The sequence below is a fragment of the Ammospiza caudacuta genome, chromosome 8, assembly GCF_027887145.1.
Source record: "Ammospiza caudacuta isolate bAmmCau1 chromosome 8, bAmmCau1.pri, whole genome shotgun sequence".
In the NCBI taxonomy this organism is placed as follows: Eukaryota; Metazoa; Chordata; class Aves; order Passeriformes; family Passerellidae; genus Ammospiza; species Ammospiza caudacuta.
The window spans coordinates 37440142-37464434 of record NC_080600.1 but is presented as its reverse complement, the minus strand read 5'-3'; the positions used below and the strand labels follow the sequence as shown (position 1 = coordinate 37464434).

The 24293-nt window shown below is 40.4% G+C and overlaps 1 protein-coding gene across 1 annotated transcript in view; it reads right to left on the bottom strand.

Annotated features, from left to right (window-relative positions):
• MGAT5 (alpha-1,6-mannosylglycoprotein 6-beta-N-acetylglucosaminyltransferase) overlaps positions 1 to 24293 on the bottom strand; it is a 111957-nt gene that overhangs the window by 7778 nt on the left and 79886 nt on the right. Inside the window, exons 13-17 of the mRNA XM_058810010.1 lie at positions 14423 to 14572; positions 6679 to 6825; positions 3946 to 4062; positions 3118 to 3192; positions 565 to 722 (exon numbers count right to left, since the gene is read on the bottom strand). Coding sequence (XP_058665993.1) covers positions 565 to 722; positions 3118 to 3192; positions 3946 to 4062; positions 6679 to 6825; positions 14423 to 14572 — 647 coding nt within the window. The remainder of the gene's footprint in view (positions 1 to 564; positions 723 to 3117; positions 3193 to 3945; positions 4063 to 6678; positions 6826 to 14422; positions 14573 to 24293) is intronic.

Here is a 24293-nt window from a genome sequence, read left to right as displayed (position 1 = left end):
ATTTTGTCTAGACAGCCAGGAAAGCAAGTTTTTATATGAGCTGCTTCTGAACTCCACTGGAAATTACAACTTCTCAAAGAAAATACAAACCCCAAAAACTTGTACAATGTAATTCAGCAAAATGTGGGGACGGAAAACCTGGAAAGCAGATACTCCAGCAGCCAATTTGCTGCTGGGGTTTTGAGGACTTTGTTTTCACTCTGAGAGGAACACAGACACATTTCCAAAGAGCATCCCAAAGCAGCATTCCTTTCCTTAATGCACAGCTGGTGAGTTTTACATATCTGCACCAACATCTCCAGCGTAGCAGGGCTCACAATGCTGTACCCGGGACAATGTGACAGAAGGGTTGTGCCCCCTGTGCTCCTGGCAGGATGCTCTCAGCAGTCACATTACACACACACACTCCACAAAGCCCTGCCAGGCCCTCACTCACAGCCTGCTGCAGCCAGAGCTGCTCTCCCCACCTTCCCTTCTCACAGAACTTGTCCTTTAAATTCCAAGTGTGGCAAAAACCAGTGCAATAAAGAGACCAAACAACATACTTGTGCTAGAAATACTTACCTAAGCAGAGCTTTGTCCTTGTTAAGATGCTGGAAGAAGGAAGGCTCACAGATGAGCTGGCTTTCCTGACAAACTTGCTTACAGGATTTTCCAGGTTCAGCAATTTTGACTTGAAGGGCACTTAATGGGGGCCACATCACCTGCCCGTGACAGAAATCCTGCAGTGACAGATCATGCTTTGTTATGATGTGTTCAGACAACATTTCACAATACTCAGACTGTATTTTAACATTTGGCAACTCTCACCAAAATGTGATCAAATAATTTGGTCCATCATGGTTTGCTTCCTCTGGACAAAACCAAAACTTGTGTGAACTGATTCCTCACTGTGACCCAAAGCCCCCAAATTCATTTACCAGTTCTCAATATCAGCTTGAGCTTTTTTCATTCTGTTTTGATTCCTCTGCTGAAGGAGAAAGTTTTCATACTTCCAGGTCTAACTGCAAATGGAATACTATACAATCATGAATCACAAAGTACCCTGAGTTGGAAGGGACCCACAAATTTCAAGGTGAGACCAAAGGAGGTGTCCTCCTTCATCTGTCTTTTCTTGCTCTTGGCTGAGTGTTCTCACTCCCTTTGCCAAGCTCTGGGGCTCAGCTGACCCAAGTCAGTTTTCTGACCTCACAGAGTCCTGCCCAAACATTTTCTGCTGGGTTATCAACTTCTCTGCTTGGCCACATCTTTCAAAGTCAGTGTCTGTTCCCTCAGCCCAGCCTGCCTCCCCCAGCAGCTCCCAGACCTGCTTTGGCCACGCTTGCCTGGCTGCTCCTTTGATGCCAGTGCCAAAACTGAAGCAATCCCTCCTCCCTCTGCTTCCCAGCCCCTGCTGCTGCCTTGCAGAGCAGACATGAGTGTGTGTGCAGCCACAGAGCAAACAGGAGCAGGGATGGGCCTGGCAGGGATGCTGTGACCCAGCAGGGCAGGGTTTTGCCAGGATGGAGCAGCTGGGACACCAGGCTGGCTTAGGGCAGCTGAAGGAGGCACTGCTGGGTGTGCAGCCACAGCCCACAGCAGCTCTCTGACCTCACACCATTCAGGCCTTCAGCCCAGCTGCTGGGTCTGAAAGGACAGGGAGGTCACCAAACCTTTCTTGGTCCCCTCCTGACCCTCTGCCAAGGCCCCAGAGGGGAACTCTGGGCACCTTTAAATGCTCCAGTTCCACTGTCCATGGAGTGACCAGCTGCCCAGGGTATCTGGCCCCATCTCTGCACACTCAAACATCCCCTGAAGACCCCGCTGCCATGGGCAACCACACAACCACTGAACCAGTGGTTTATTCCAGCATCTTTATTTAACCAATTTTTATTTAACCATTATTTAACTTTATTTAACCATTTTTATTTAACCAATTCTTTATTCCAGCATCTTTGTTCCCATTTCAAGCTTGTGCTGCTTTCTCTGTTCTTCCTGCCTTCACCACAAAGTCATCAAAATAAGTCTCAATCTCTATTTTTGCTTTTTATTTTTGGTTCATCTGACATGATAATTAGGCAAAGTGCTAAGTACATGCAGCTAAAAATTGTGCTCGAGCATCCTGGGAGCTGTGAAACACCACCAGCTTTTGACAATTAGTCAAAGCAATGAACAAAATTACAAATTACAATATTCTGTGGATTTCTGAGAAGCACAAGGGAGGGCTTAGCCCTTGGGAGAGGGCCAGAGGGAAGACACAGGTTTCAGACACAGGTGCCATCTCTTGTCTTTTTCTCCCTTACATTGAGCTCCATTTCTTCTTGATTTACAAAAACTCCCAATTTTAACTTGGGTAGAATAATCAAAAGCAGTGATACTTTTACAGGTTTTGTCATCAATACAGGAGCAAAAAGCTTAAAGTGTTTATTGGCAGGAAAGTGGGAATAGCTCTGCTGTGTTAACTGCCCTCCTGACCTGGAGCTGTGTTATTCTTTAGGACTGTCTTTAAAAGCACCCACCTTCAAAAACACAAGGGCAGACAGATGTCCAGTGCCCTTGAAAGAAATGCTGGCAATTAAATGACATATCAGAGATAAAGGTTATTCCTATCTCTGCTCTGCAGCAGCCAGAACAAAAGGCAGAGCTGGCTACTGCAACAGATCTGGCTTGGGCAGAGGTCCAAGCAAACACACAATTTCTAGAAACCAGGATCCCATGTAAATCCCTGCAGTTTATTACTCAACTGAACATCTTCTGCTGCTCTCAGCTGCCAGTAATGCCCAGGGACCAACAGTCCTTTAAGTAACTGGGTTCCAAACCATTTCAATCTTTATTGATTGAAACTAAATACTTGAAAAATCTGCCCAGAGGCTGCAATTCTGCCCAGAGACTGCAATTCCATCCAAAAGTACCTCTGTATTTAAGTGATCTTTCTTGATCCAAAGCTTTTATGTGTGTACACAGCTAAAGAAGTCACATACACACTGAAAAATTGCTTTGCCTTTCTGCTTTCATATAATGCCAAGGTCTGCACAGCTACAATTCCTACTTGGACAGCAGCAACACTGAGAAGCTTTAAAACGGAGATGGTTCTCCCTCTCCAGCATAATCCAAGAGTCATCCAAAAGAAGTTCATACCTGTTTTTCAATAAAGGCATTCATCCTCTGAAGCATTCCCTCACAGGTAAATTCATAGGGCAAATAAGGGTCAATCTGTGGAGACAGTGTGTTAAGGTCAGAGGGGTTTTTGTTTCAATCAACTTCATTGTGTACTCTGTGGCAGCAGCTTCTGGTCCAAATACTCCATTATAGAAACAAAAAGTACTAATAAACTCATTAAAAAATAAGTTTACAAAATCATCGGCAGTTTTAGCTGATTTTTCTCTTTAAAGGCAGTAAGAATTGCTCTATGCCTATGCTTATGGAAACTCAGGGTACAGTGCAAAGTGGCAGATGTAAGGCTAGCCTGAGACCCTCTGGGATTCCAGAGCTCCTGTTTTAACTAAGTTTCAGTTTTGAAGTTGAAGTGACAAAACAGAATGTGAAACCTTTGAAAATTCCTTCCTACTCTTCCCCCCTTGAAGTGCCCTCATTGCCATTCCTCACTGAAAGTGCACAAGCACTTCTGTGGCAATCTCAGGGCTACAGACTCAGGGCAGAGCCTGCAATGCTCCAAGAATCAACAATGAAACTCCCTCACTGAATGCACAGAAAACACAGATTGCTGTATAATTCACATGTGAAATTCTCATTTCTATACAAATTCACCCACTCATTTTTTTCAAGAACCAGACATATCCAGTACTAAAACATGAGAATTTCAATACCATAGATATGGAATAATGATTTTTTCTTCAATATCCTACCAAAATGCAGCACTCACTAGACTAACATTAGGAAGCACTGTATGTGCAGTACACACTCCACACTCAAGTGCTGACAGCAAATTGAAGACACATTTCTCACCTTTTGATTCAAAATTGATTTCACGGCCTTCTCAACCTCAGAAAGATCATTGATGTCCACAGTCCACACATGGGGCTTCCCAATGTAAACTTCAGCATAGGGATGCTGAGAGGTCAACTGAAAGAAGAAAATGGAAAGAATTAATGTGTAAAGATATCCTTGCCTCTCACTCTCTTAATTAGACTTGGGTTAATCAGTTAGGACACAACAGTCAGCATCATTCCTTCCGAGTTACTTTTCAGATTTTCTCTTTAAATTTAGAGTGTGAATTTAGTTGGAAAACTGAAAATCAGATAACACAGATCACAAGTCAGATATGTGCACCTCTGATTTGTGGCTTCAATCCTCACAAAGACCCACACCACAGAAGACTTGATGTTTACTGAAATTAAAGCACGACCCTGCTTCCCCATAGTGCCACCCTCCTGCTTCACAACCTCTCACTGCCACAAGTCCTGCTTAGACCTGCATGGCTGGCTGACAGAGATGTCATCCTCACCCTGCATCCTTCAAATGGCAAACACTTCCACAGTTCTGAGAGCAACAGTGAAGAAAGAATAATTTTAAAAACCAGGGATGAATGCTGACTCTCATGATTGAGAGAAGAGTAAGGTGACCTCACCAAGAGTGATAACCAATATTTGACTCACCACTTGGTCAGAAAACAATATCAATGAATGCCCAAGAGGGTAACTAAGAAATGCTATATCAGAGTTTCTTTCAGAATTAACAGGACAGCTCAATAAGTAATTTTTGTGACTGGTCACCCAGGAGTGAGAACATGCACATGAACACACAAAAGGGAGCAAAAGCTACAGAAGAGAGAAGTGGTTCACAGCAGCCTCAGAAAAAACCTGCAGTTTTCAATAAATACCAAAAACCCCCACAGGATAGGTTGTTTATAAGCAGTGTTTATACAGCTGCCAATCTATGCTGTAGTTAGGATACAAAGACATTGCAGGAAGCAGTGTCTGTGGGGAAGAACCTTCTCCTGCACTAGGAGATACACTGTACTTGATCTTTTCTTCTGATCTGCCAGAAACTGTTGCATTCATTATTAAAAAACTTATTAAAAGTAGCCATTGCATTTTACTTGTGGAGAACAGCAACTTGCAAAGGTTACTTTACAAAACCAGAAAGGGAGACTTCATCTCAAATTCTTGTATGGATAATCATGTCACAGAACACAAGCTCCTTTTGTTCTTCTTTAGCACTTTAAGAATGGAGAGAAGCATTTAAGGGTTTTTTAATCCCAAAGAACCAGCACCTGGATTACTGGCAATGGAGTCTAAATGCAGCTGTGAAGACCAGTCAGAGAAAATGTTACTCTCAGGACAGGTCAGCAGGGCATGTGAGGGCAGCAATGTATGGATATATATGATGTACTTAGAACTTGAGCAGTCAATAAGGATTATTTTTCTGTACAAGTCAGGCACACAGCATTTCTGTTACTGCTGACACATGCCATCAGGATTTATCATGGCATTCCAAGCCCTGAAATTCCCACAAAGCACTTAGATGGGTTCAGATTATTTACCTGAGCCTGACCAGTTATGGTCTTTGGGCACACTGGAAATGACACAAAAACTGAGGGATTCACAGAAGAAAAGTCATGAAAGGTGTCAAGGAGAAAGTTTAAAGAGGTTTTTATTCCCTTATTGCTGTCTCCTTTGTTAGCAACACAGACAGAGAAGGGGCAAGCTTCAGCTTGTACAGGACATGAATTCAGTGTATAACAAGAAAGGCAATTACAGTTGTGGATCATAAACTTATAAAGAATTTTTTTTAAAGTTCCTGATTAAAAATGGAAAACTGTCCTCTGGTTATCAACCAGCTAGTGCTGCTCAGGACACAATTTATATGGTCCAAGCATAACCTAAATCATCTGCATGTTACCTGACAGCTTTCCCATGATGTAAATACATAAAGAATATATGTACATACACCTATGAGCAAGGCATGGCCACAGATGTGAGTGCTGATGTCAGAAATGGCTCTGTGACTATTAAATGTTTACAAGTATAGGCTCAATTCTACCTACACTGAATAAACAAATAATGTTCCAAAGTCAGTGCCAGGATGAGGGGTTAGTTTACTTAGCTTCAGTCTTCTCTCACTAGAGCCTAAACACACTGACTGTTTTAAAAGCTTGGAGTTTGGTTTTCCTGTTTTCTTCAAGAGTCAGTTCTGCAAAAGTCTTCAGCATTTATCCACAACCACAGTGGGTGATCATTAATACCTTAACTCAACAGTGCCTGAACAGGTCTTTTCTGAAGAAAAAAAATAAAATCCCAAAACACACATAACCACCCACAAATGCCCTTTTCATAATTTGCTTAAACACCTATTTACTTCCTGCACAGTACACTGCAATGTCTGTTTCATCAACAAAATAAAAACACTTTCAAATGATGTCAAAATAACACGATCTGTTCCTGGGCAGAACATCAGGTTTCCAAGAGAAACTTCAGTTTATCATGTCTCAATAAGAAGTGGGAGAATGTACCTAAAGCAGACCTAGAGGTAAAGACTGAAGTGTGCTAACAACACCATTTTAATTGTCCTACAAAAGTAAGGACTGATACTCCCACCAATGACTAAAGAAAAATGCAATTGAACACCTCTGGCAATAAACCTTGAACATTAATGCAGTTTCTCTTACATTCTGTTATTAAAAGGAAACCCACAAGAATTTTCAATAAAAAAAAAATTATCAATATTGATAGAGCTTACCTCTCGGAGTGTAGGTTTGCCTTTGAAAAAATCAGTGTTTTTGCTACTTTTTGGTGGGTTAAATCTTAAATTTAGGAAAGCACATCCATTGGCAATAGCCTCCAAGGGAGCAGGCCCTTCATATGGAAATCCAAGACCAACAAACAGCTGAAAAATACAAAACAAGAGATATTTTAATTTTTGTTATTCCCTAAAAAGCTAAGAGCTAGCTAAAAACAAACAAAACCACATTCTAAAGGTACCAGCCTGAAGAAAATGCAATGCTAAGAAGAAAATGGGAGAAATTCAGCAGCTCGCCCAAGCAGTACTGGAATGTCCTGCAAAACACATTTGACAATCATCACCTGTAATGAGCTGAGGTGGTTTTTCATGGAGCTGAGAAAACAACAGACCCTTTTAGGGCTTTTTTGGGGTGGGGGGAAAAATTGGTGGTTTGCTTGGTGTGGAAGTGGAGCTGCTGGGGCTTTCCTACAGGCACAGGCTCCGAAGCAGCAATCTCCAGGAACAGCTGCACCAGTGTTTTCCTGATTCCCAAACCAGCCAAGCCTCTGGCTTTGCCACCACAACACGCTCCTGGTACACTAATTAAGGCCCCTAATTAAAACGGTAGGTGGCAGCAAACAGCAGCTCACGACACTGCACCGAGGCAGCGAGAGCCTGCAGGGGCTTCAGAGGGCTCAACCTTCAGAGGGTTCAATGGCTCCAAGGGAAACCAGAGCAAAAATCCATCCCAAAGCTTTTCCTGCACCAGCTGAGATTCCAGGTGCTCCAGAAAAGGCACTGCTCTGCTCCAGTGAAAATATAATAATTTTTTTTTCTGAGTAGTCTAAAAAAATCTTGACCCTTTTTCCTGCCCAAGCATAATGAAACCTCCGGAATTAAATATAGGATTCTTCACCTGAATGTTTGTGTATAGGATTCTTCATTTGAATGTTTGTGTATAATGGGAGAACTACAAGCTCTGAGTTGGAACAGCAATTTCTCAGTACTGCTGCATAACAATATGTATATGTATATGTATATCTATATAGATCTACTGCTTTTATCAGGAAAATAAAGCACAACCTTCATAACTGTGAGAGTCATGCAATCAGGACACATATTCAAGGAGGTCAAGGCACACTATTCTGCATTAAATCTTGTGCAACACAGAAATGAATCCCAGAACATTCACAGCTGCAGGCTCTTCCCAGGAGCTGATGCTAACACTGATGCATAGAGCTGTAGTCAGCCCTGTCGTGCAGAGCCATTGCAGCATCAATCCTCCCCAACCCATGGCAACAACAGCATAAATTCAGAGCTGCCTCATTTTAGAAAAGCAAGTTAACACTTCTCAGCATAGCTGGGGACATGCAATTTGCACTGCATGGAGCTGAATATTCTAATTTCAGTTCTCAATATTCAGGTTAAAGAAGTGGCAAAAAGTTTCTCAACTCTCTCACTGATTTAAATCTTAGAGAAACTATCTAGTGGCTGATAATAAAAAGATCCAGAAGCTATTTCTACTAAAGACAAATTATGTAAATTCTGGTTTCATATATGGCATAAAATATACCACTTTTCAGTCAGAGAAATGCATACTACATATAATCTCAAAAGAAGGAATTTACAAAAAGGTAATCTGCTGAAAACAATGAATTAAGGACATGAAACCATTTAATGCAGTCTGCACATAAAATATTATTTATTTAAGCTACTCCTTAGTTCAGGCAGAAAACCAGCTGAGAACCAGCAATTAAACCTATCTGAAGTATTAATTTCTCCTATGATCCTGTGTTTGTCTGCTATGTAGGGAATGCTGGGTTGTTTGCTTAGTTTTGCACTTTTTTAATAAACTGCTGCTGTGCACTGCTGAGTTCTGTGTCTGACTGGTCCATTTATTTGGGAGGAAGCTGCATGGGAAAAGAAACATGGGTTTGTGTTTTGACAGCACTGAGAGCACTGCCATCACTTAATCTATAATAAATAGCTTACCACCTGTTTCCCATCCATTTTCCAGCCTCACCTCTAAGCAGCCCTGTTCCTTTGAAGGAAGGAAGAAAGAAGGACGTGTCTGATCCATAGAAAAAGGTGTGTGTGTGTGTGTGTGTGTGTGCTGCCTGGTGGCCTGAGCCTGCAGCCTGCCTCACAGCTGCCTGCAGCCCCTCAAATCCTTCTTTCAGCCCTTCTATCACCCTCCAGCACACCATCATCAAACCAGCTGAAATTCCCAAACTCAGTCCAGACCCTTCTCCAAAAAGTTGTCCCTTATAAAGTGTCCTTGCCCATGGCAGGGGGTGGAACTAGATGATCTTCAAGGTCCATTTCAGCTCAAACCATTCTGTGAGTCTCTCTATGATTAACTTTCCTTGGTTAGGGAGTCAGTATTTTTGTCTGGTATAAAGAGCAAAACAGAAATATCTTACATGCCTCACATTTATTATGATTAAAAGAGCAAGTATTAGAGAACACAGGCCTTTTCTGTAACTCACAATGCTCTCATTTGCTAATCCTTTCAATTACATGCAGTTTGCTATTTCCAGAAAGGATAAAACAATCTGTCAAGGTACTTCCTAAGAGTATGCAGCAAATACTGCAAGTCACCAACTGAGAAAGAAATGAAAAAAAGAAAAAAGTAGACATAACAGTCACCCATTTTCAGGTACCAGTGAAGCAAACATCATCCTCAATAGATTTGAGGCTGTGGGGAAGACAAGGCTCTGTCCCACAGAGTGAAGATTTACACCAGGCTGTGCTTGCCCTAATTTGTGATGTTCACTGTTGCCTCCAACACTGCAGGTGCTGATATGGCTCTCAGGGTAATTTCTCATCAGATGCAGGTCTGGTAACCCAGCCCACCATGGGAGGGCACCTGCACCCTTGGGCTGAAGATCCACATTGCAAAACTCCAAATGTGACTGTGTTGGTAACACCACAGTGGGAACACCTGGCTAAAAAATATTAGTCCAGATCTCACTCTGTGAGCTGCAGCAGAGCTGCTATGCAGAGGAGATTGCTTTACGCTTTACTGGTTGATTAGTGCTTGGAAAAAAGTCATAATCTGTTTTTGAGCATTTTTCTCACCTTTGCAATGTTTCTGAAAGCAAAAGCCATTATTTTTTTTAGACAACTCTAAGTGGGCACATGGCACAGCTGGCTCTGCACACTGACACCCCACAGAACATGGTGATTGCCAGAAGGAAGCTGCACTGTAAAAGTCTATCTAAAAGAGATAACTGCCAAGAAAAACAGAAATAGAATGATCATGGAAACAGCAATGTGGGGTTGTTTTCTTATTTTAACCTATTCCTTTTTAGCAAGGTCTGCTGCCCCAGTGTGTCTGTGCCTGTAGGTCTGCACAGAGCAAAGAAGGGGATTTGTGTCTGCAACATCACTGGCTCAACTTGAGTAAAGTTGAAACCCTTAATAGTTTGGTTTCCATAACAAAGGCTCCTCAGGAACCTTCTCCACCTTGGTAATAAACTGAACCTCTGGTTTGGAATGTCAGACTTTTGAGCTGGCCACCCAGCATCACACCAACCACTCTTCTTGCTGTAATGTAAGGGGTCCTCTCACAGTGCAGTAGTTAAGTGGAGACATCTCTGACACAAAAAGTGACTCACAACCCCTCTCATGAAAAGCAGTATCTTTTTTTTGGGTTTTTTTTTTGTGGAGTTTACAGCACCACATCAGACTACTATATTAACATAAGTAAGTAAACAATCTTCCTAAATTATAGCCAAAAGTATAAAATAAGGATTGAATGCTTTACTTCCCTGACTGTAATTATGACTAGCTGAACAGTTAAGAAAAAATTTCATATTCCAGAGAGCAAATGCTCTAGTTTCATGCAGAGGAGTGTTTATCTTCTCCTCTCCCTTTTCTAGCATTACTGCACTTTATTCAATTTATTCTGTCAGGTTGGTAGGTTTATCACCACTTTAATATGCCTCCTTATTCAACTTATATATTGTCTTCTAAACTCGAGAAAGAGGAGTATAGCAAAGGTTAACTATCTTGTTATATAATTATTCTTCTCATCAGTACAAAATACTTTCTGCAAAAGTCAATCCTTTTGTGATTCAAACAACTTGAGAATAAAATCACTAGGTAAACATCTTTTCAGCTGATTTTATGAGGTTTAAATATATATTCCTTCACAAAAGGCAATATGAAAACAAAGTTTGTTTGCCTGTGTCTGTAAGGGTGTTGTTCCTGCTTTTATTAATCATACAGAAATGGTAAAATCCACTTAGTAAAAGAATTTGAACTCTCTGAAAAATTCACAGTGACTCGAAGGAAAAAGTTGCATCTGAAACTTTCTCAAAAGGAGAAATACTTCTCAAGAATTCAACACTGGTTCCTCCAAGGGAGCCTGGTCCAAGTGCTCCAGCTGCCCACTTGGCAGGCAGCCCTGGAGTTGGCAGGAAGGCTGCCAGCTCGCCTACCCCATTCTCCTCCACCGCGATGAATGGCTCCACATCTCCTCATTAGGAACTGCAGACATGGCTCCTTTTTGTCATGCTCCACACAGCTGAAGCAGCCATGGTGAATCTCGAGCAGCCCCTCCTGCCTGCAGAGCTCCCTCCCTCTGAGATGTGCTGCTTTACAGCGCACACAGAAGGAAATGGCAGCTGCACACTGCGCGGAAGAACTCTGTCCTGCCAGCTACTGCAGGGACCAGAGACACTTTGGGAATGCAAAGCTCTGATTAAGAATCACAGGACTGAGCCCTCACCTACTGGTGTTTTGCTGTCTAAGGACAAAGTGAAGCATTGCACCATAAGCTGACACTTCTGACTAGGCTGAACCATGTGATTTGTTAAATTATTATTTAGCTCTCCCTTTCTGAAAGCCAGAACATTTGTCAGCTGACCTAACAAAAACCTGCTAACACAGTGCTGAAATCACAACCAAAACAGACAATTCTTGTCCATGGTCTCAACACATCTGAAGGTTTCTGAAAGCTTAAGGACAAAGGTTGCTGTCTCCCCATGATGCTCCAGATGAGCATTGCACCCACAGATGTTCCCACCCTGAAGTTATGGCCCTGATTATTCACACACCTGCAGCACAGGCACAGTCTGTGACAAAACCCCACAACTTAATTCATTACAGGACTCTGACTTTAGTGAATAAAGTGATTATGATTAAAAAGTGTCCTTGAACATCCCTGCATGCATGTGCACACACACATGGGGCTCCTGCAGGCACAAAGCTCCTGTTCAAGTCACCTTGATTTTTGTGAGAAACCTGCACTTATTTTAGCAATGCAACCCATGATCCAGCTGATATAAACACAACTGACCCACATAGGCAGCAGATGGCCACTGGTGACAGGTGAGCAGTGTTTTGTACTAAGCTGTGCTCAAGTGTTGCCTCTTAAAGGGATCAAAATCTGGAAATGTGAATATGCAGGCAGCAACAGCACTTGGAGCAAGTGTGTCTGTTGATCAACACTGACAGGTAACCATATGCTGAGGCAGAACAGCCAGTGTACCTATGAGATACAATGCATCAGCCAGCAAAAAAACAAAACAAAACAAAAACCCACCCACCCCAATCCTCCTCCAACTGAAATGTCCAAAAATGAGATGGGAGATCTCAGTTTCCACTTTCAATCCCAGCATGCTGCTCTTTTACTTTTTCTGTTCAATTAGATACATTGAAACTGTATTAGACAGGAGTAATAAGCAAAATGCATGATGCAATAAGCCATATTTAATTTCATTTCGTTGCAAAATTAGAAATACATTGCATTCTCATTTCCATGACAATACTTATGTATTAGGAGCAGCAGATGGACTATTAACAGCTTATCATCAGGGCAAAGTTTTGTTAGGCTGGCTGTATCCTAAAGAAATAATTTCCTTAAAAAGAAAACAGCTTTTGTCATTTGCAAACCTGTTAACAAAAGTTCAGAAGAGCCATATAAAAATACTGCTTGCAAATGTAATTTTTAAAACCCTGACTTCCTGATACAGGGTTCTGAAACATATCAATGATTTGCTAGGTGCCATCTACTAAGAAATGCAGCAAATTCTCAAAATTATTTTCCCCAATGTTATGAAGGAAAAAAACCAACCATAACCAATGCACAACAACAGAATAAAAATCATTAAAATCAAAAATGCTCTAGGACTCTGACAACAGTACAGCACAGATCCATGCTTTTCACCAGATACTTTTGGTGAAAAATAAGCAACTTACTATCTCAGGAGTACTTCATAATCCCAACACAGTCTCTTCTATCTGATGCTGCAATTACTGCTCAAAATGTGAGTGGAAGTAGTCTGCTCCCTCCTGTGTCACAAAATCCATACAACTAAACTGTGCAACACATAGGTATCAGCTTGAATTTGTCCTAAATTAAATATGTCTTTACACTGCATCTTAGAGCACAGCAAATATAAACAATAACAACTAGATATCTAGTTAATACTGAAAAGCAAGCTTTTTAATGTGATACATGCAAGATGGATGATAAAAAATTAGAGAAAGGCTTGGTTAAACATAACTATTATTATGAACAGGCACTTGTATAGGGACTTCAGTAATTCTACAGGAAGCCCATTTGCTTATTTTACTATTTCAGTGAATAGAACACATGTTTTTTTAGGAGGTAGTCACTGCTCATGCTTGGGGGTTATTACAAGGTCAATATTCTTCCCACATTATGATTAACACAGGGATTTCATACTCCACACAGGCAAAAGCTGTGTAATCTCAGATTATCTGTGACGAAAGCAAATGTTGACTTTTTAATATTAATATTATGTGTATCTGCAGGCATCAAGGACATACACACAGTGCTTGCACTTAAAAACTTATAATTTACCAACAGCTGTCACACAGAGATGTCAAATTACCATCATTTTCCCAAGTACTCCAAAAAGGAGATCTCTGCAGTTGTGTGGGAAGCCTAAGAGGTGCTTGCTTTTCCTTTTGTTTTTATTTAAAGAGATTTTTCTGTGGAAGTGCACCGCAAGAAAATATCAACAGCGGCGCACTTCTGCAGATTTTGCTAATTCTAAACACACAAACCCCTTCTTTCACGAACTTAAACATTCTGTTTAAATGTAATCTACTGAAGTGTTTGAATGCTGCAAGGTGCCACAAAGAGTATGGGAAGGGCAGAGAATCCTGACAAAACTGTGGGGACAAAATTTATTTCTATGTATATCCCGTCCCTCATCTTGAGTTCCCGTGGCTCTGGAGGCGCAGGCAAAGCAGATCACAAGAAGCCACGCTCCTGTGCTCCCTCTCTGTGCCCAGCTGAGGCAGAGGAAGGACGTGAATGGCAAATGAAGGGCTGCAGCTCTGCTTTTCTCCCTGGGAGAGCAGGGTCACTCTGGGTTGGAGTCACTGGCAGGGCACAGCAGGCTGTGCAGCTTTTGGGCGTTACCCAACCTTGACCTCAGGCATGGCAAACGCAGCACAGTCTCAGCTGATAATCTCCTTGAGCTGAATATCACATTCGAGAAAATGAAAAATGCATTTATCCCTGGTTCTCAAGGTGGTTGTTAAATGGGACTGTAGCTTGTCATCCCAATTTTCTAATATGAGCTGTCAATCCACCAAACAGAGACATGATGAAAAATGTATTCTTGGCACACAGAACACAACTTAAGCTCCTTTACACATGATAATTTTTTTCCAGTGCTTTTAAACTAGGAGCTTATTCATAGGAGGTGAAATGCATGCACTTCAGACACCCTCTGCTTGGAGATATTTTTGCCACCACTTTTTTGCTTGACAAACTTACTTTGGTTTCCCTCAGCAGAAACTGCAAATCCCTGCCGCTGAGTATTCCGTGGTTCTTTACATAGCCTGGAATGTACATGGTGCTTGTGCCATGAACAGTTCCATGGACCTCCATATAGGTGTGGATGACATCCAGGTAAGCCTTCTTATCCTGTAATGGCAAGGAAAAAATATTTTCAGTTGTTACGAATTTGAAGCAGCAATATTTAATCAGAGCTGGTTTTTTATCTCCTGTACCACAAAAGCCAGGGAAAGAAGTTCACTCATTCCTATTTGATTTCTATGTTTGATCTTTCGCTACATTATTAGTTTCTCTACTAAACTGGAAGAAAACTGCAGCATTTTCACTCACAGTCAAGGTATAAAAAATTAACATCAAGGCACTCTTAATTTGTAATTGGATAAAAACCAGGATGCCACCAGACAGCTGCAATCTCAGCATGCTGAAAAAATACTTGGCCTAAAAATAGTAAAAAACCCATTTTGAAATATCAAATTTTCACTGTTTTGGTCAGAGATGCAAGTTATTTTCTTCTTTGTGAAGAAAAGGCTGAATGTCACCTTAGTAAGATGCAGTTTTGCCAGCTGAATACTGAACACACCCCTTTATCTAAATACCCAGCATCTGAGTTCCATGAGAGACCTACAAATGTTCTGCCTACCTGAAGCTTTAAAGGCATTTTGGAAAAGACCCAGAGAAGAGCAACGGCTTTAATGTTGCATTTAAAAAAAAATTAAGAAAAAATAGTACACCATCCTAGTTTGCACACAAGAATTACTTTAATTTTCAATGCCATATGTTTTTTAAGTTTTAAAGACTACTGGCATCCCAAGGCAATTAGCTGAAGACTGTATTTACATGCAGTCTGCAACACAGATCAGAAGGCTTTCCCTCAATATTTGCACATAGGCTTAGTAATAGCTCTAAAATCAGGCAACAAGTTGCTCTACTTCTTGGCAGCAAAGTGAGTTTTCACCAATTCTACTTTCACTCACTATTTTTGTCATGTAAATTCTGTGCACGGTTCCTGCACAGCCCTGTGTGAAAGCTGGCCAACAATTTTACTGAAGTTCACTCAAAGGACAAGTAGCCTGGTGAAAATCCTGTCTTTTCCAGCCCTGGAGGAGCAGGTGTCACACCCAGGTGGGTGAGTGCTGCTTCTTCCAGCTTCCTTGCTGAATTCATGGCTGCAGAGCGTGTTTATTGTGTGTAACAATGGTTTCTGCTTTCACCCTGCTCATGCTGGGCAGGACGGGCTGAGCCACCCCTGAGTGCCCCTTTGGCAGCTCTGCCAGACACTGTCCTGGGCTAAGTGTCACATAAACCAGCCAACAGATAAAGACAAAGATGCTTTCTTCTTCAATGTGGCTGCTCTTTTTATTAATTAACACAAATTACTCAAAAAACCTAAAAGCTTGTTCTATTTTCTACTTCAAATTTGAATTACTCTGTAAGAGATATTCCTGACATAATTGCTAAAATGCCACAATTAGAAACTGTGAGGAACTCGTACACTTCGTCAAGAGAAAATCCATTTAGAACTTTTTCTTTGGGAATGAGCGTGAGAAATATAAAAGGAGTGGCCTGGTCTTGTTTCCAGAGGATACCTTAATCCTGCCTGCCTGGAATTTAATGCATCCAGAACTTTGGAGTGTTCAGGGCTCTGAATGGAAGAGAAGGCAAGGAAGCAGCAGGTGCTACTGACATGACCCACCTGTAGCAACACCAAGGCACTTGCCTCAGATTCTACTGGCTCATGACACAAACCCTGGTGACACAAATCACTCTAACTCAAAAAAACCCCCCAAAACTGAGCAAAAAGCAGCTAGAAAGAACAAAAACAAGATTACCTAAAATTGCACTTCTTTTCAAGAGTGCAATGACAATTTTACAAACCTTTTACAGAATATTTAGTTATTGTAAAATGACATTAACCATGCACAGCCTTAACTGGGAATAGTACTTAGGCATATAACTGACTTCTTTTCCAATTCAGAATCTAAAACCACAAATAAAACATTTATTATCCAGATAAATGGATAATTTATCCAACCAAAATCTCACTGTTTTATTTCCTTACTTTGAGTCAAAACCAACTGCTTTCATAATCATCTACAAAGCACCATAAAAGTCCTATTAGCACCTTATACTTTACCTACAGCTCACTAACATTTGTCTTGCAATTAAGTAGTCCTGAATTTCCACATTCCTTGCAGACAAAGGTTATTTTGGATCTTAAAAGTATATATTCTAGGAAGCCACCTCAGAAAAATGATCAGGACACATAATCAAATTATAGACATTAAAAAGAGTGAATTAGAAAATGAGAGAGTGCAAAAATAGCATTTATAAATAGAAAAGCTACATGTAAATAAAGCAAGAAATGTGACTTGCAAACAAAATACTAACATTCCTTCAACTATTTATCTGCTTCCTGAGTTGCTCACTTGGGAGCAGATATAATTATTCTTTTATCTTAAACCACTTGAACTTTGCTTTCTCCATGATGGATTCAAAGAGACAAGACCATGAGCAGCTGGGGACTAATGCCAACCTGACATTGTCTGCAGTTTGTGTCAGCCTGCGCTGCTCACCCTGCTGTCCACACTGCAAACCCAGACTTAGAGGATGGAAGATAATCACATTTTAAAAAAAGGCAAATCATTTCTCCTCAGAATCAAAATGGAAATGTAACAGTGAGTAACAGCTACACAAACCTTTTCTGAAACAATTTTTCAGCAGCTAAAATAAACATGCCATTCAGAAAAGTACTTTTTGTTGATCACTGAATGCAGAACTGCTATTACTGCTCATCAATCATTTCCACCTACTTTTAAAAGCATCTTGATAAGGTCTTTCTCATCAAAGAAATCAAGTGAGAACTGTTTGATAAGTCTTTCCCCAGAACAATGTTGACAAGAAGACACAGTATGAAGAGGCAAAATTTTAAGTTTGGTGGGTGAATAATTTAAATATAAAAGCTACAAAAATATGTGGTGGAAACACAGTTCATCAAGAACTAAACTCTGCTTTTAGTTTTCTCAGTGTAGTACCTGGTGGTAATTAACAACTCTGCTTCCCCAACAGTTTGCCAGTCCAAGGTAATGACAGAATTTTGCAATTTTGGACCATTTGGGTGCCCTCACAGAACACCAAAAATTCAGCACTGAATGAAATTAAGCATCACTAGAGGCCAACTGCATTACAGAAGAGCTTGATTCAGAGTCCTGAACTGCTTTATGGCTTGAAAGTTCAGACTGCAAAACATATGTAAAACAGCCCATGTATCTGGCCTCACTTCCTTGCATTGAAAAATTCAGAAGGCAATGGTTTTATAAAGCTTGACAAATGTAATTCAGAAAAGGAAGTACTGGGCTACATCTTTGTGTATATCCTAAATGCATACTGAAGAGAAGTCCCATCATCTGAGTGCTTATCTGTAGAACTGTCGAGTCAAAAGTAAGCCAAAATGCAGTGTACATGCAATGTATGACAATCAAGATTGTGACACAAACATAATCTCTGCTCAGGAACTGTCACCCTCTCAAAGACTTCTCAAGACATGCCTGAATAATGAAAATCCTGTCTACCAGGGAGCTAGAAGAGTGCACAAAGGCTGGGGAATATTAAGAGATTCAAATGCATACAGTGTTTTACAGTGGTAAATCACAAAGAGTAGATTAAGTCTCCTCACAGTCAAAGATGAAACTTTCAAATTTATAAATCTTGATTTGCCCCAAATTCATAAATGATGTGGAGAAGATTCAGTGATTCATGACTAGTAAATATGAATTCTACACTGACCAAGTAATCTGAAATTTAAATAGAGTTATCTATGTAACCACACAAACCCCTCAAAATGACAATGACAATTCTTCCTGCCCAAGGAAATCCTCTCTCACCAAACTGGTAGCATTTTCTAAAGAAGCCAATCAACTTGTAGGAATTTTTTGAAGTTCTTACAGGAATTAAATCTCTTGGGGAGAGATTGGGAATCACTCTTATGAATGAACAGCCATCACGTGAAAGAGAACAGAGAAGTGACAAATGTATGCTGTAATTATTCACACTAACAAAATTCAAACTAACTTCAAAATGTTGGATTAAAACATCACAAATATTGAACACCTGGGGTTTTAAAGCTTTTGAAAAAGGCCCCCTCAGTAGTCAAAGGGACAGAGAGACTAGAAAAGAGATCATCTGATAAATTTAACTGTCTCCAAAACTACTTTATTTGCAGCACTGGATGCATGAGGAGTTCTCCCAAAGCATGCATGCTCAATAACTTAAGAGACCAGGTTATATTCCTGAAATTAATGCATATTTATAACATTTTCTGAATACATTCACATGTGCTAATTATTGCCATGGACTTGTGTGGGTATGATTCTGCTCTTTTGATGAATGTTTTCTCCTTGAGAATATCTCAAATATGTCATCAAGTCATAATGTACTTCTCTTATCCTTCTTTTCTCAAACACACAATCCTTGTTCTCAAAATTAAGATATCAGGCAGTACATATTAATCACTAACACAAGTAAACAAGGAGGCATTCGCTGGCACAAGACTTATTAATCTCAGACACAGGGAGTTAACACAAGGCCACATTAATCTCTGGCATTTGTACTGAGCACTGTGTGGTACAAAACTAAGCATTAACTGTGAATATGGGGATCATACATTATGTGCTCAAGTTGAAAGTATTTTCCAACATGTTCCCCTACTGCTGCTTAGACTTCTCACAGAATGAAAACCCTTTTGGTAATTTCACTGAAGTGACAGAAATGTTGAAAACCAATCCTCACTTCAAGTGTGGAAAAACATCCCTGAGCTACAGTGTCAAGAATGAAGACTTTGCATTTTACTAACACATTTTATAGCCCATGAAAAAATCAGTCCTTTGTTCAGTACCAGTCAGTCCACTCACCAACCAAGTAAATGATAGGAACTTTTTTAGAAAGAAATTCAGAAATAAAGAGAATATTATTGAACTATTCTCTCTCCCTCTTCACACACCATTGCATTTCTGGTCCATTCTCTCACTGGACAGTGTTCTGAGAGGGGTAAGAAGGATCCAAGACACAGGACAGTTTCCACTGCTACACACAGAAATCTGCAAAAAATTCTTTAACAATTCTTCAGTTTGAAAAAGACAACTTGTCAGAATATGAGGGAGGTTTACAAACCTATAGCTGGCATAAAGAATGTGGATAGTGACTGACTATTCAAAATGTCCTATACAAAGAAATCCAAACAAAGCTCATAGGGGACAGGTTTAGAAAAATGCCTAAGTTAACTCTTTCTCGTGCAACAGGTCAGAGGTTTGAGGGACTCCATGACAGAGAAAGCTGCAGAGGCAAAATAAAGTTTGTATAGGTTCCTGATCAAACAAACACTGAAATCACCTCTTACTGAGATCTCAACAATGTGTGAACCGACAGTTTATCAACAGAGAAACAGATTCAGGAAATACACTGAATTAGCAGAGCTGGAGAGAGAGAGAGAGAGAGAGAATTTGCAAGGGAAGTATTATATAACTCTGCCATGCTCTTGCTCTTCCTGAATGTCCATTTGTAGCTTCTTTTTTAGGCACCATTTATCTCTGAATAAAACACACATTAGCACATATATAAATTCTGAATGAATAAAACATCTCAGTAAAGGTTTAGGATTTCTGGCAGAGCTTGAAGAACCTTATCCACTTCTCTATCCTCATCTTTTTCATCCATGAAGGTTTGGGGTTTTTTAAACACCGAGGTTTTCCCAAGATTTCACAATTTCATTGTCATGCAATGCACAGCAACATCTAAGCAGTAATTTCCTGTCCTTGGAATGGAAATTTCCAGAACCAACCAGACATCCTTGTTCACTGTAAGTGCTGAAGGAGAAAAGTGAAGGGGTACAGATGAAAATAGAAAGTAGGACCAGGGGAAGAAAAGGTTGTGTGGGTTTTGTGCTAACCAAACAACAGTAGGTGATTGTGTTAATCAGTACTGTAAGGCCTCAGTAATTCACTTTGCAGCTGAAAAGTTCTGCAAAGTGAGAAGCTGATCACTGGCAGGTAAATATCCATGAAAAAAAGGGTTTTTTTCTTCATTCATAATAAACTCTAATTTTCATAATAAGTATTAAAGAATAAGCCTTTAAAGGTGCATGCTTATTTACTGCACTCATTTGTTTTGACTGACTTGTTTCTGATCCATCCAGCTTCCAGAAGGAAATGATGAATTTCAGAAATGCTGCTGAGCTGAAGTGTCTGGCTCATTCCAATTTATAGATTTGTGGCATAAGGCAGGACAGTGCTCCTGGTGCCAGGCTCTGGGGTAAGTTTTCACCAATTGATAAGCCCCCAGTGCTGCTGCACATTTGGGGGAACACAAAACACAACGGCCACAAGAAAGTCCGTGAGAAGGAATTTCTGTCCCTTTACTTATTTTTCTTTTCGTTTAAAAGTTGAAATAAAATATTTATTCAAAATACAATGCTAAACATGAAGTACAAAAGCCAACCAGAAGGAAGGGATTTTCCTCCTGCTTCGTGCAAGAGGGCATAGGATGGGGAAATTACATTTAATCACATGTTCCCTGGAGCTACAAATGAACATTAGTGTGAACAGCCTCAGTGATGTGCTTTCCCATTGAGAACAGGCTCAAGGTAGCCATTTCCAATGCAGCTCTTCTAAAGTTGCTATGCAGGCAGTATATATTTAAGGAGAATGCTTTTCAAGTAGCATTAGTAAGAAACTCCCACATTATTTTGCCTCTAAATATACAAATATTTTCAATATTTGCTCCAACAGACAAAATACTAAAGCAGCCATCATATACTTATGTTATGCATTGATGCCTATTTTCTGGTAAATGCAACCTTCTGACTTTTCTCACAGCAACCCACAAAAAAGAAGAAATAGCAAATACTGCAAAATGAATCTTGACTCTTTCTTTCCTCTAGGATAAAGGGTCAAATTAATGGAAGAGTATAACAGTAAGTTGCAGGAAGAAGAACAAAGCCTTAGAAACAAGAGCTAAGGCAACATGAAAGGCTTAAAACATTCTCTTTTAATTGAAACGTTCTGTAATTAAAGTAAATTTTGATAATGGAGAGCATTATGGGTTTCACACACATTTTATAAATTCCTTTTTCCCCCCACTTTGGCATAGATAGAATTCTCTTTACTCCTTAGTACTGCCAAAAACTCCAAACAAAACCCCAAACCTATTATCCCAACACTTTCCCAAATCTTGGCAAATGTTGCCCTTCATAGCTTACCTCTAAAGATAACCTTTAGAAATGTGGCAAAAAAATCTTTAGGGCCTGCTGTTTGTTATCCTCAACCCACCTAGGATGGATTTAGTTACTAAGAGGGAAATATTTAGTTATTATAGAGGGAAATATAGCAGATTTATCTTACACCCTCTGCACCATACATCCTTCCTGACCTCAGGAGGTGCACCCAGACTTGGCCACTGTGGGATGGGGTGGATGTCACTGGGCCCAGGCACAGGAAAAACCCATATTCGTGGCTGTGTAGAGCCATGGTGGTTTATGCAGGCCCAGGGAGAAGAGGTCCTGTGCACACTTCAGTCCCACTTCAGCCTGCTTGGTTTAGAATAAACAATTGATTTGTCACTGCTATTCCCCAAAAGCACCAAAGTCTGGGGACAGGAACGCTCTCCCCTCCCCACGGTGCTCCTCTAATGAGTGATCAGCCCCAGCAGTGCCCCAGGTACTCCGTGCAGATTACACTCCTCATTAATTGGCCATGTTGAGTAGAAAGCACAGGAGCAGGATAAATAGATTAGCCTGGTTCCATACAAGCCGTGGTGGCAGATGAAAAGAGCACTGAACAGGGAAAATGAAAGAAACGTGAAACAAGCAAATTACACAGACACAAGATCAGTTCAGGCTTTCTCTTGATCACAAGAATTGGATTTTATCACTCCAGATAAGAAATCCCACACTGTAACTGATTCAAAGTCTATCTGCAGTGATTTGCACTTTATGTATGAGTGCACATGGGCATGACTGCAGTTACAATGTGCAAGTTACAGTTTTAATCTGCTCGATGTTACCAGTACACATTTTAACATGGCCAGATACCAAATCAAACACCTTGGAAAAAACAAGATAGGAAATACTGATAAAATACAGCAGTGACTTGAAAAGCAGCACTTTGAAAAGTGATACAAAGCTCTTGGCTGAGAGTTCCTAATGGTGAAAAGGGGACCTGTCTAAATATGAGACAGGATTTCCTTTTGGATTTGATGCTGGTATGGCCCATGTGCCCTTTGCAAATGTTCACTTTGCAAGAGGAATGTGAATAATCTTGAGAAGGGTCAGAGAAAACAGACATGTGAAAACTCTTAAGGATTAGAATCACAAAGCTCTCAGGGGCTCAGCATATACAGGCTTTTCAGGAGATGTCTGTGGGTTACTCTGACCTCAACCTATATTCCTGCAGGGCAAAAGAACAGAAGCATCATCAGGCCAGTTGAGGAAGTTTATAACTGCTACTAAGACTGGAAGGAACCATATGGAAATCTGTACCAGAAATAGTGCAAAATCTTAAGGGAGAAAGCAATTGTTGGAGGACTTCACCAGAGGAAACTGTGGCCTTTCCCTTGTGTGCTATTTAAAAATCAAGACTGGATATTCTTTCCCAAAAAGCCATGTTTTTATCTTAATCAGTCCATGAATATCCTGTGTGTCATACAGAATCTGAGACTAATCACAAATCTCCCCTCTGGGCATATAAACTATCCATACATATTTCTGAATCCATACAAACTGAATAAACTGAGAGAGATAAATATGTCAGTGAGAAACACCCTGGTGACTAAAGAGCTGTTTTCTTCCTTAAATCCAACTAGTATTCAACAGGTCCTCCTGCTGATGTGCACTGTAAATCAGGTCAGGTTTAGATGATTATTGTATGCTGCTGTTCTTGAGAGACTGATAATGAGATCAGTCACAAGTAAAAGTGTAAGTAGAGTCACATGTAAAAGGACAAGAGCCTAAGCTTGAAAAGACTTGAAGAAAGGATTCCAGCTCTGCTCCAGCACTCGGCAGAGAGGAGAGACTGCACACAAGGGCACACTAAGTCCTTCTATACCATGATCCAAACAGAATAAATAAACATTTTCATGTATTTACTACATATTTTCTCAGCACAATAGCCAAGAAGCATTCAGCTCTACCTGTTCTGCTACCACTGCAAACATTCCACTGTTTTTACAAAGTTTTGGTTTTGTTTTGTCTCACAGATGGACCATTTACTTGCAGCTGTCATCTTTAGAGAATTTATTCTGTATAATCTGAGTCATCAGAATAAATGTTCGTTCTGTGGTTCGAAAAACTGTGCAAGCTCAACATTCTCATGCCAATAAAGAGAAAAGGAATGACAATGTGAGACCCAGGTGGTCTCCCACTGTCACACTGTTTGGCCCTATGTATGGCACTGATAATTTCATTTCACAGTTGACAAGAGGCTTAAAAATAAGGTCTTTTTAGCAGGAGGGAAGGCACATGGAGGATATGGGCATGCAGAGTATTTGGGCACACAGAGCTGGAGGTAACTTGGAAGAAATCCAGTTACTAGTAAGTAATCTCTTTGAAAACTGCATGGGACACACTCCCAGGTGTGTCAGCCTGGAAGAAGGAGCCCCAGAAAAGGATAATGGGTGAAAAAAACATACCATTATGACTTAAAAACACAATATACTTTAATTTAGTGAAAACATCACCAAATCTTGGTGTTGTTATTCTGCTGCTCTCATCTGCAGATGAGAGAAAATACAATAATGGCAATACTAAAGAAACAAAACTCTGATATAATTACAGGGAGATAAAATAAGACTGCACAATTTTAGA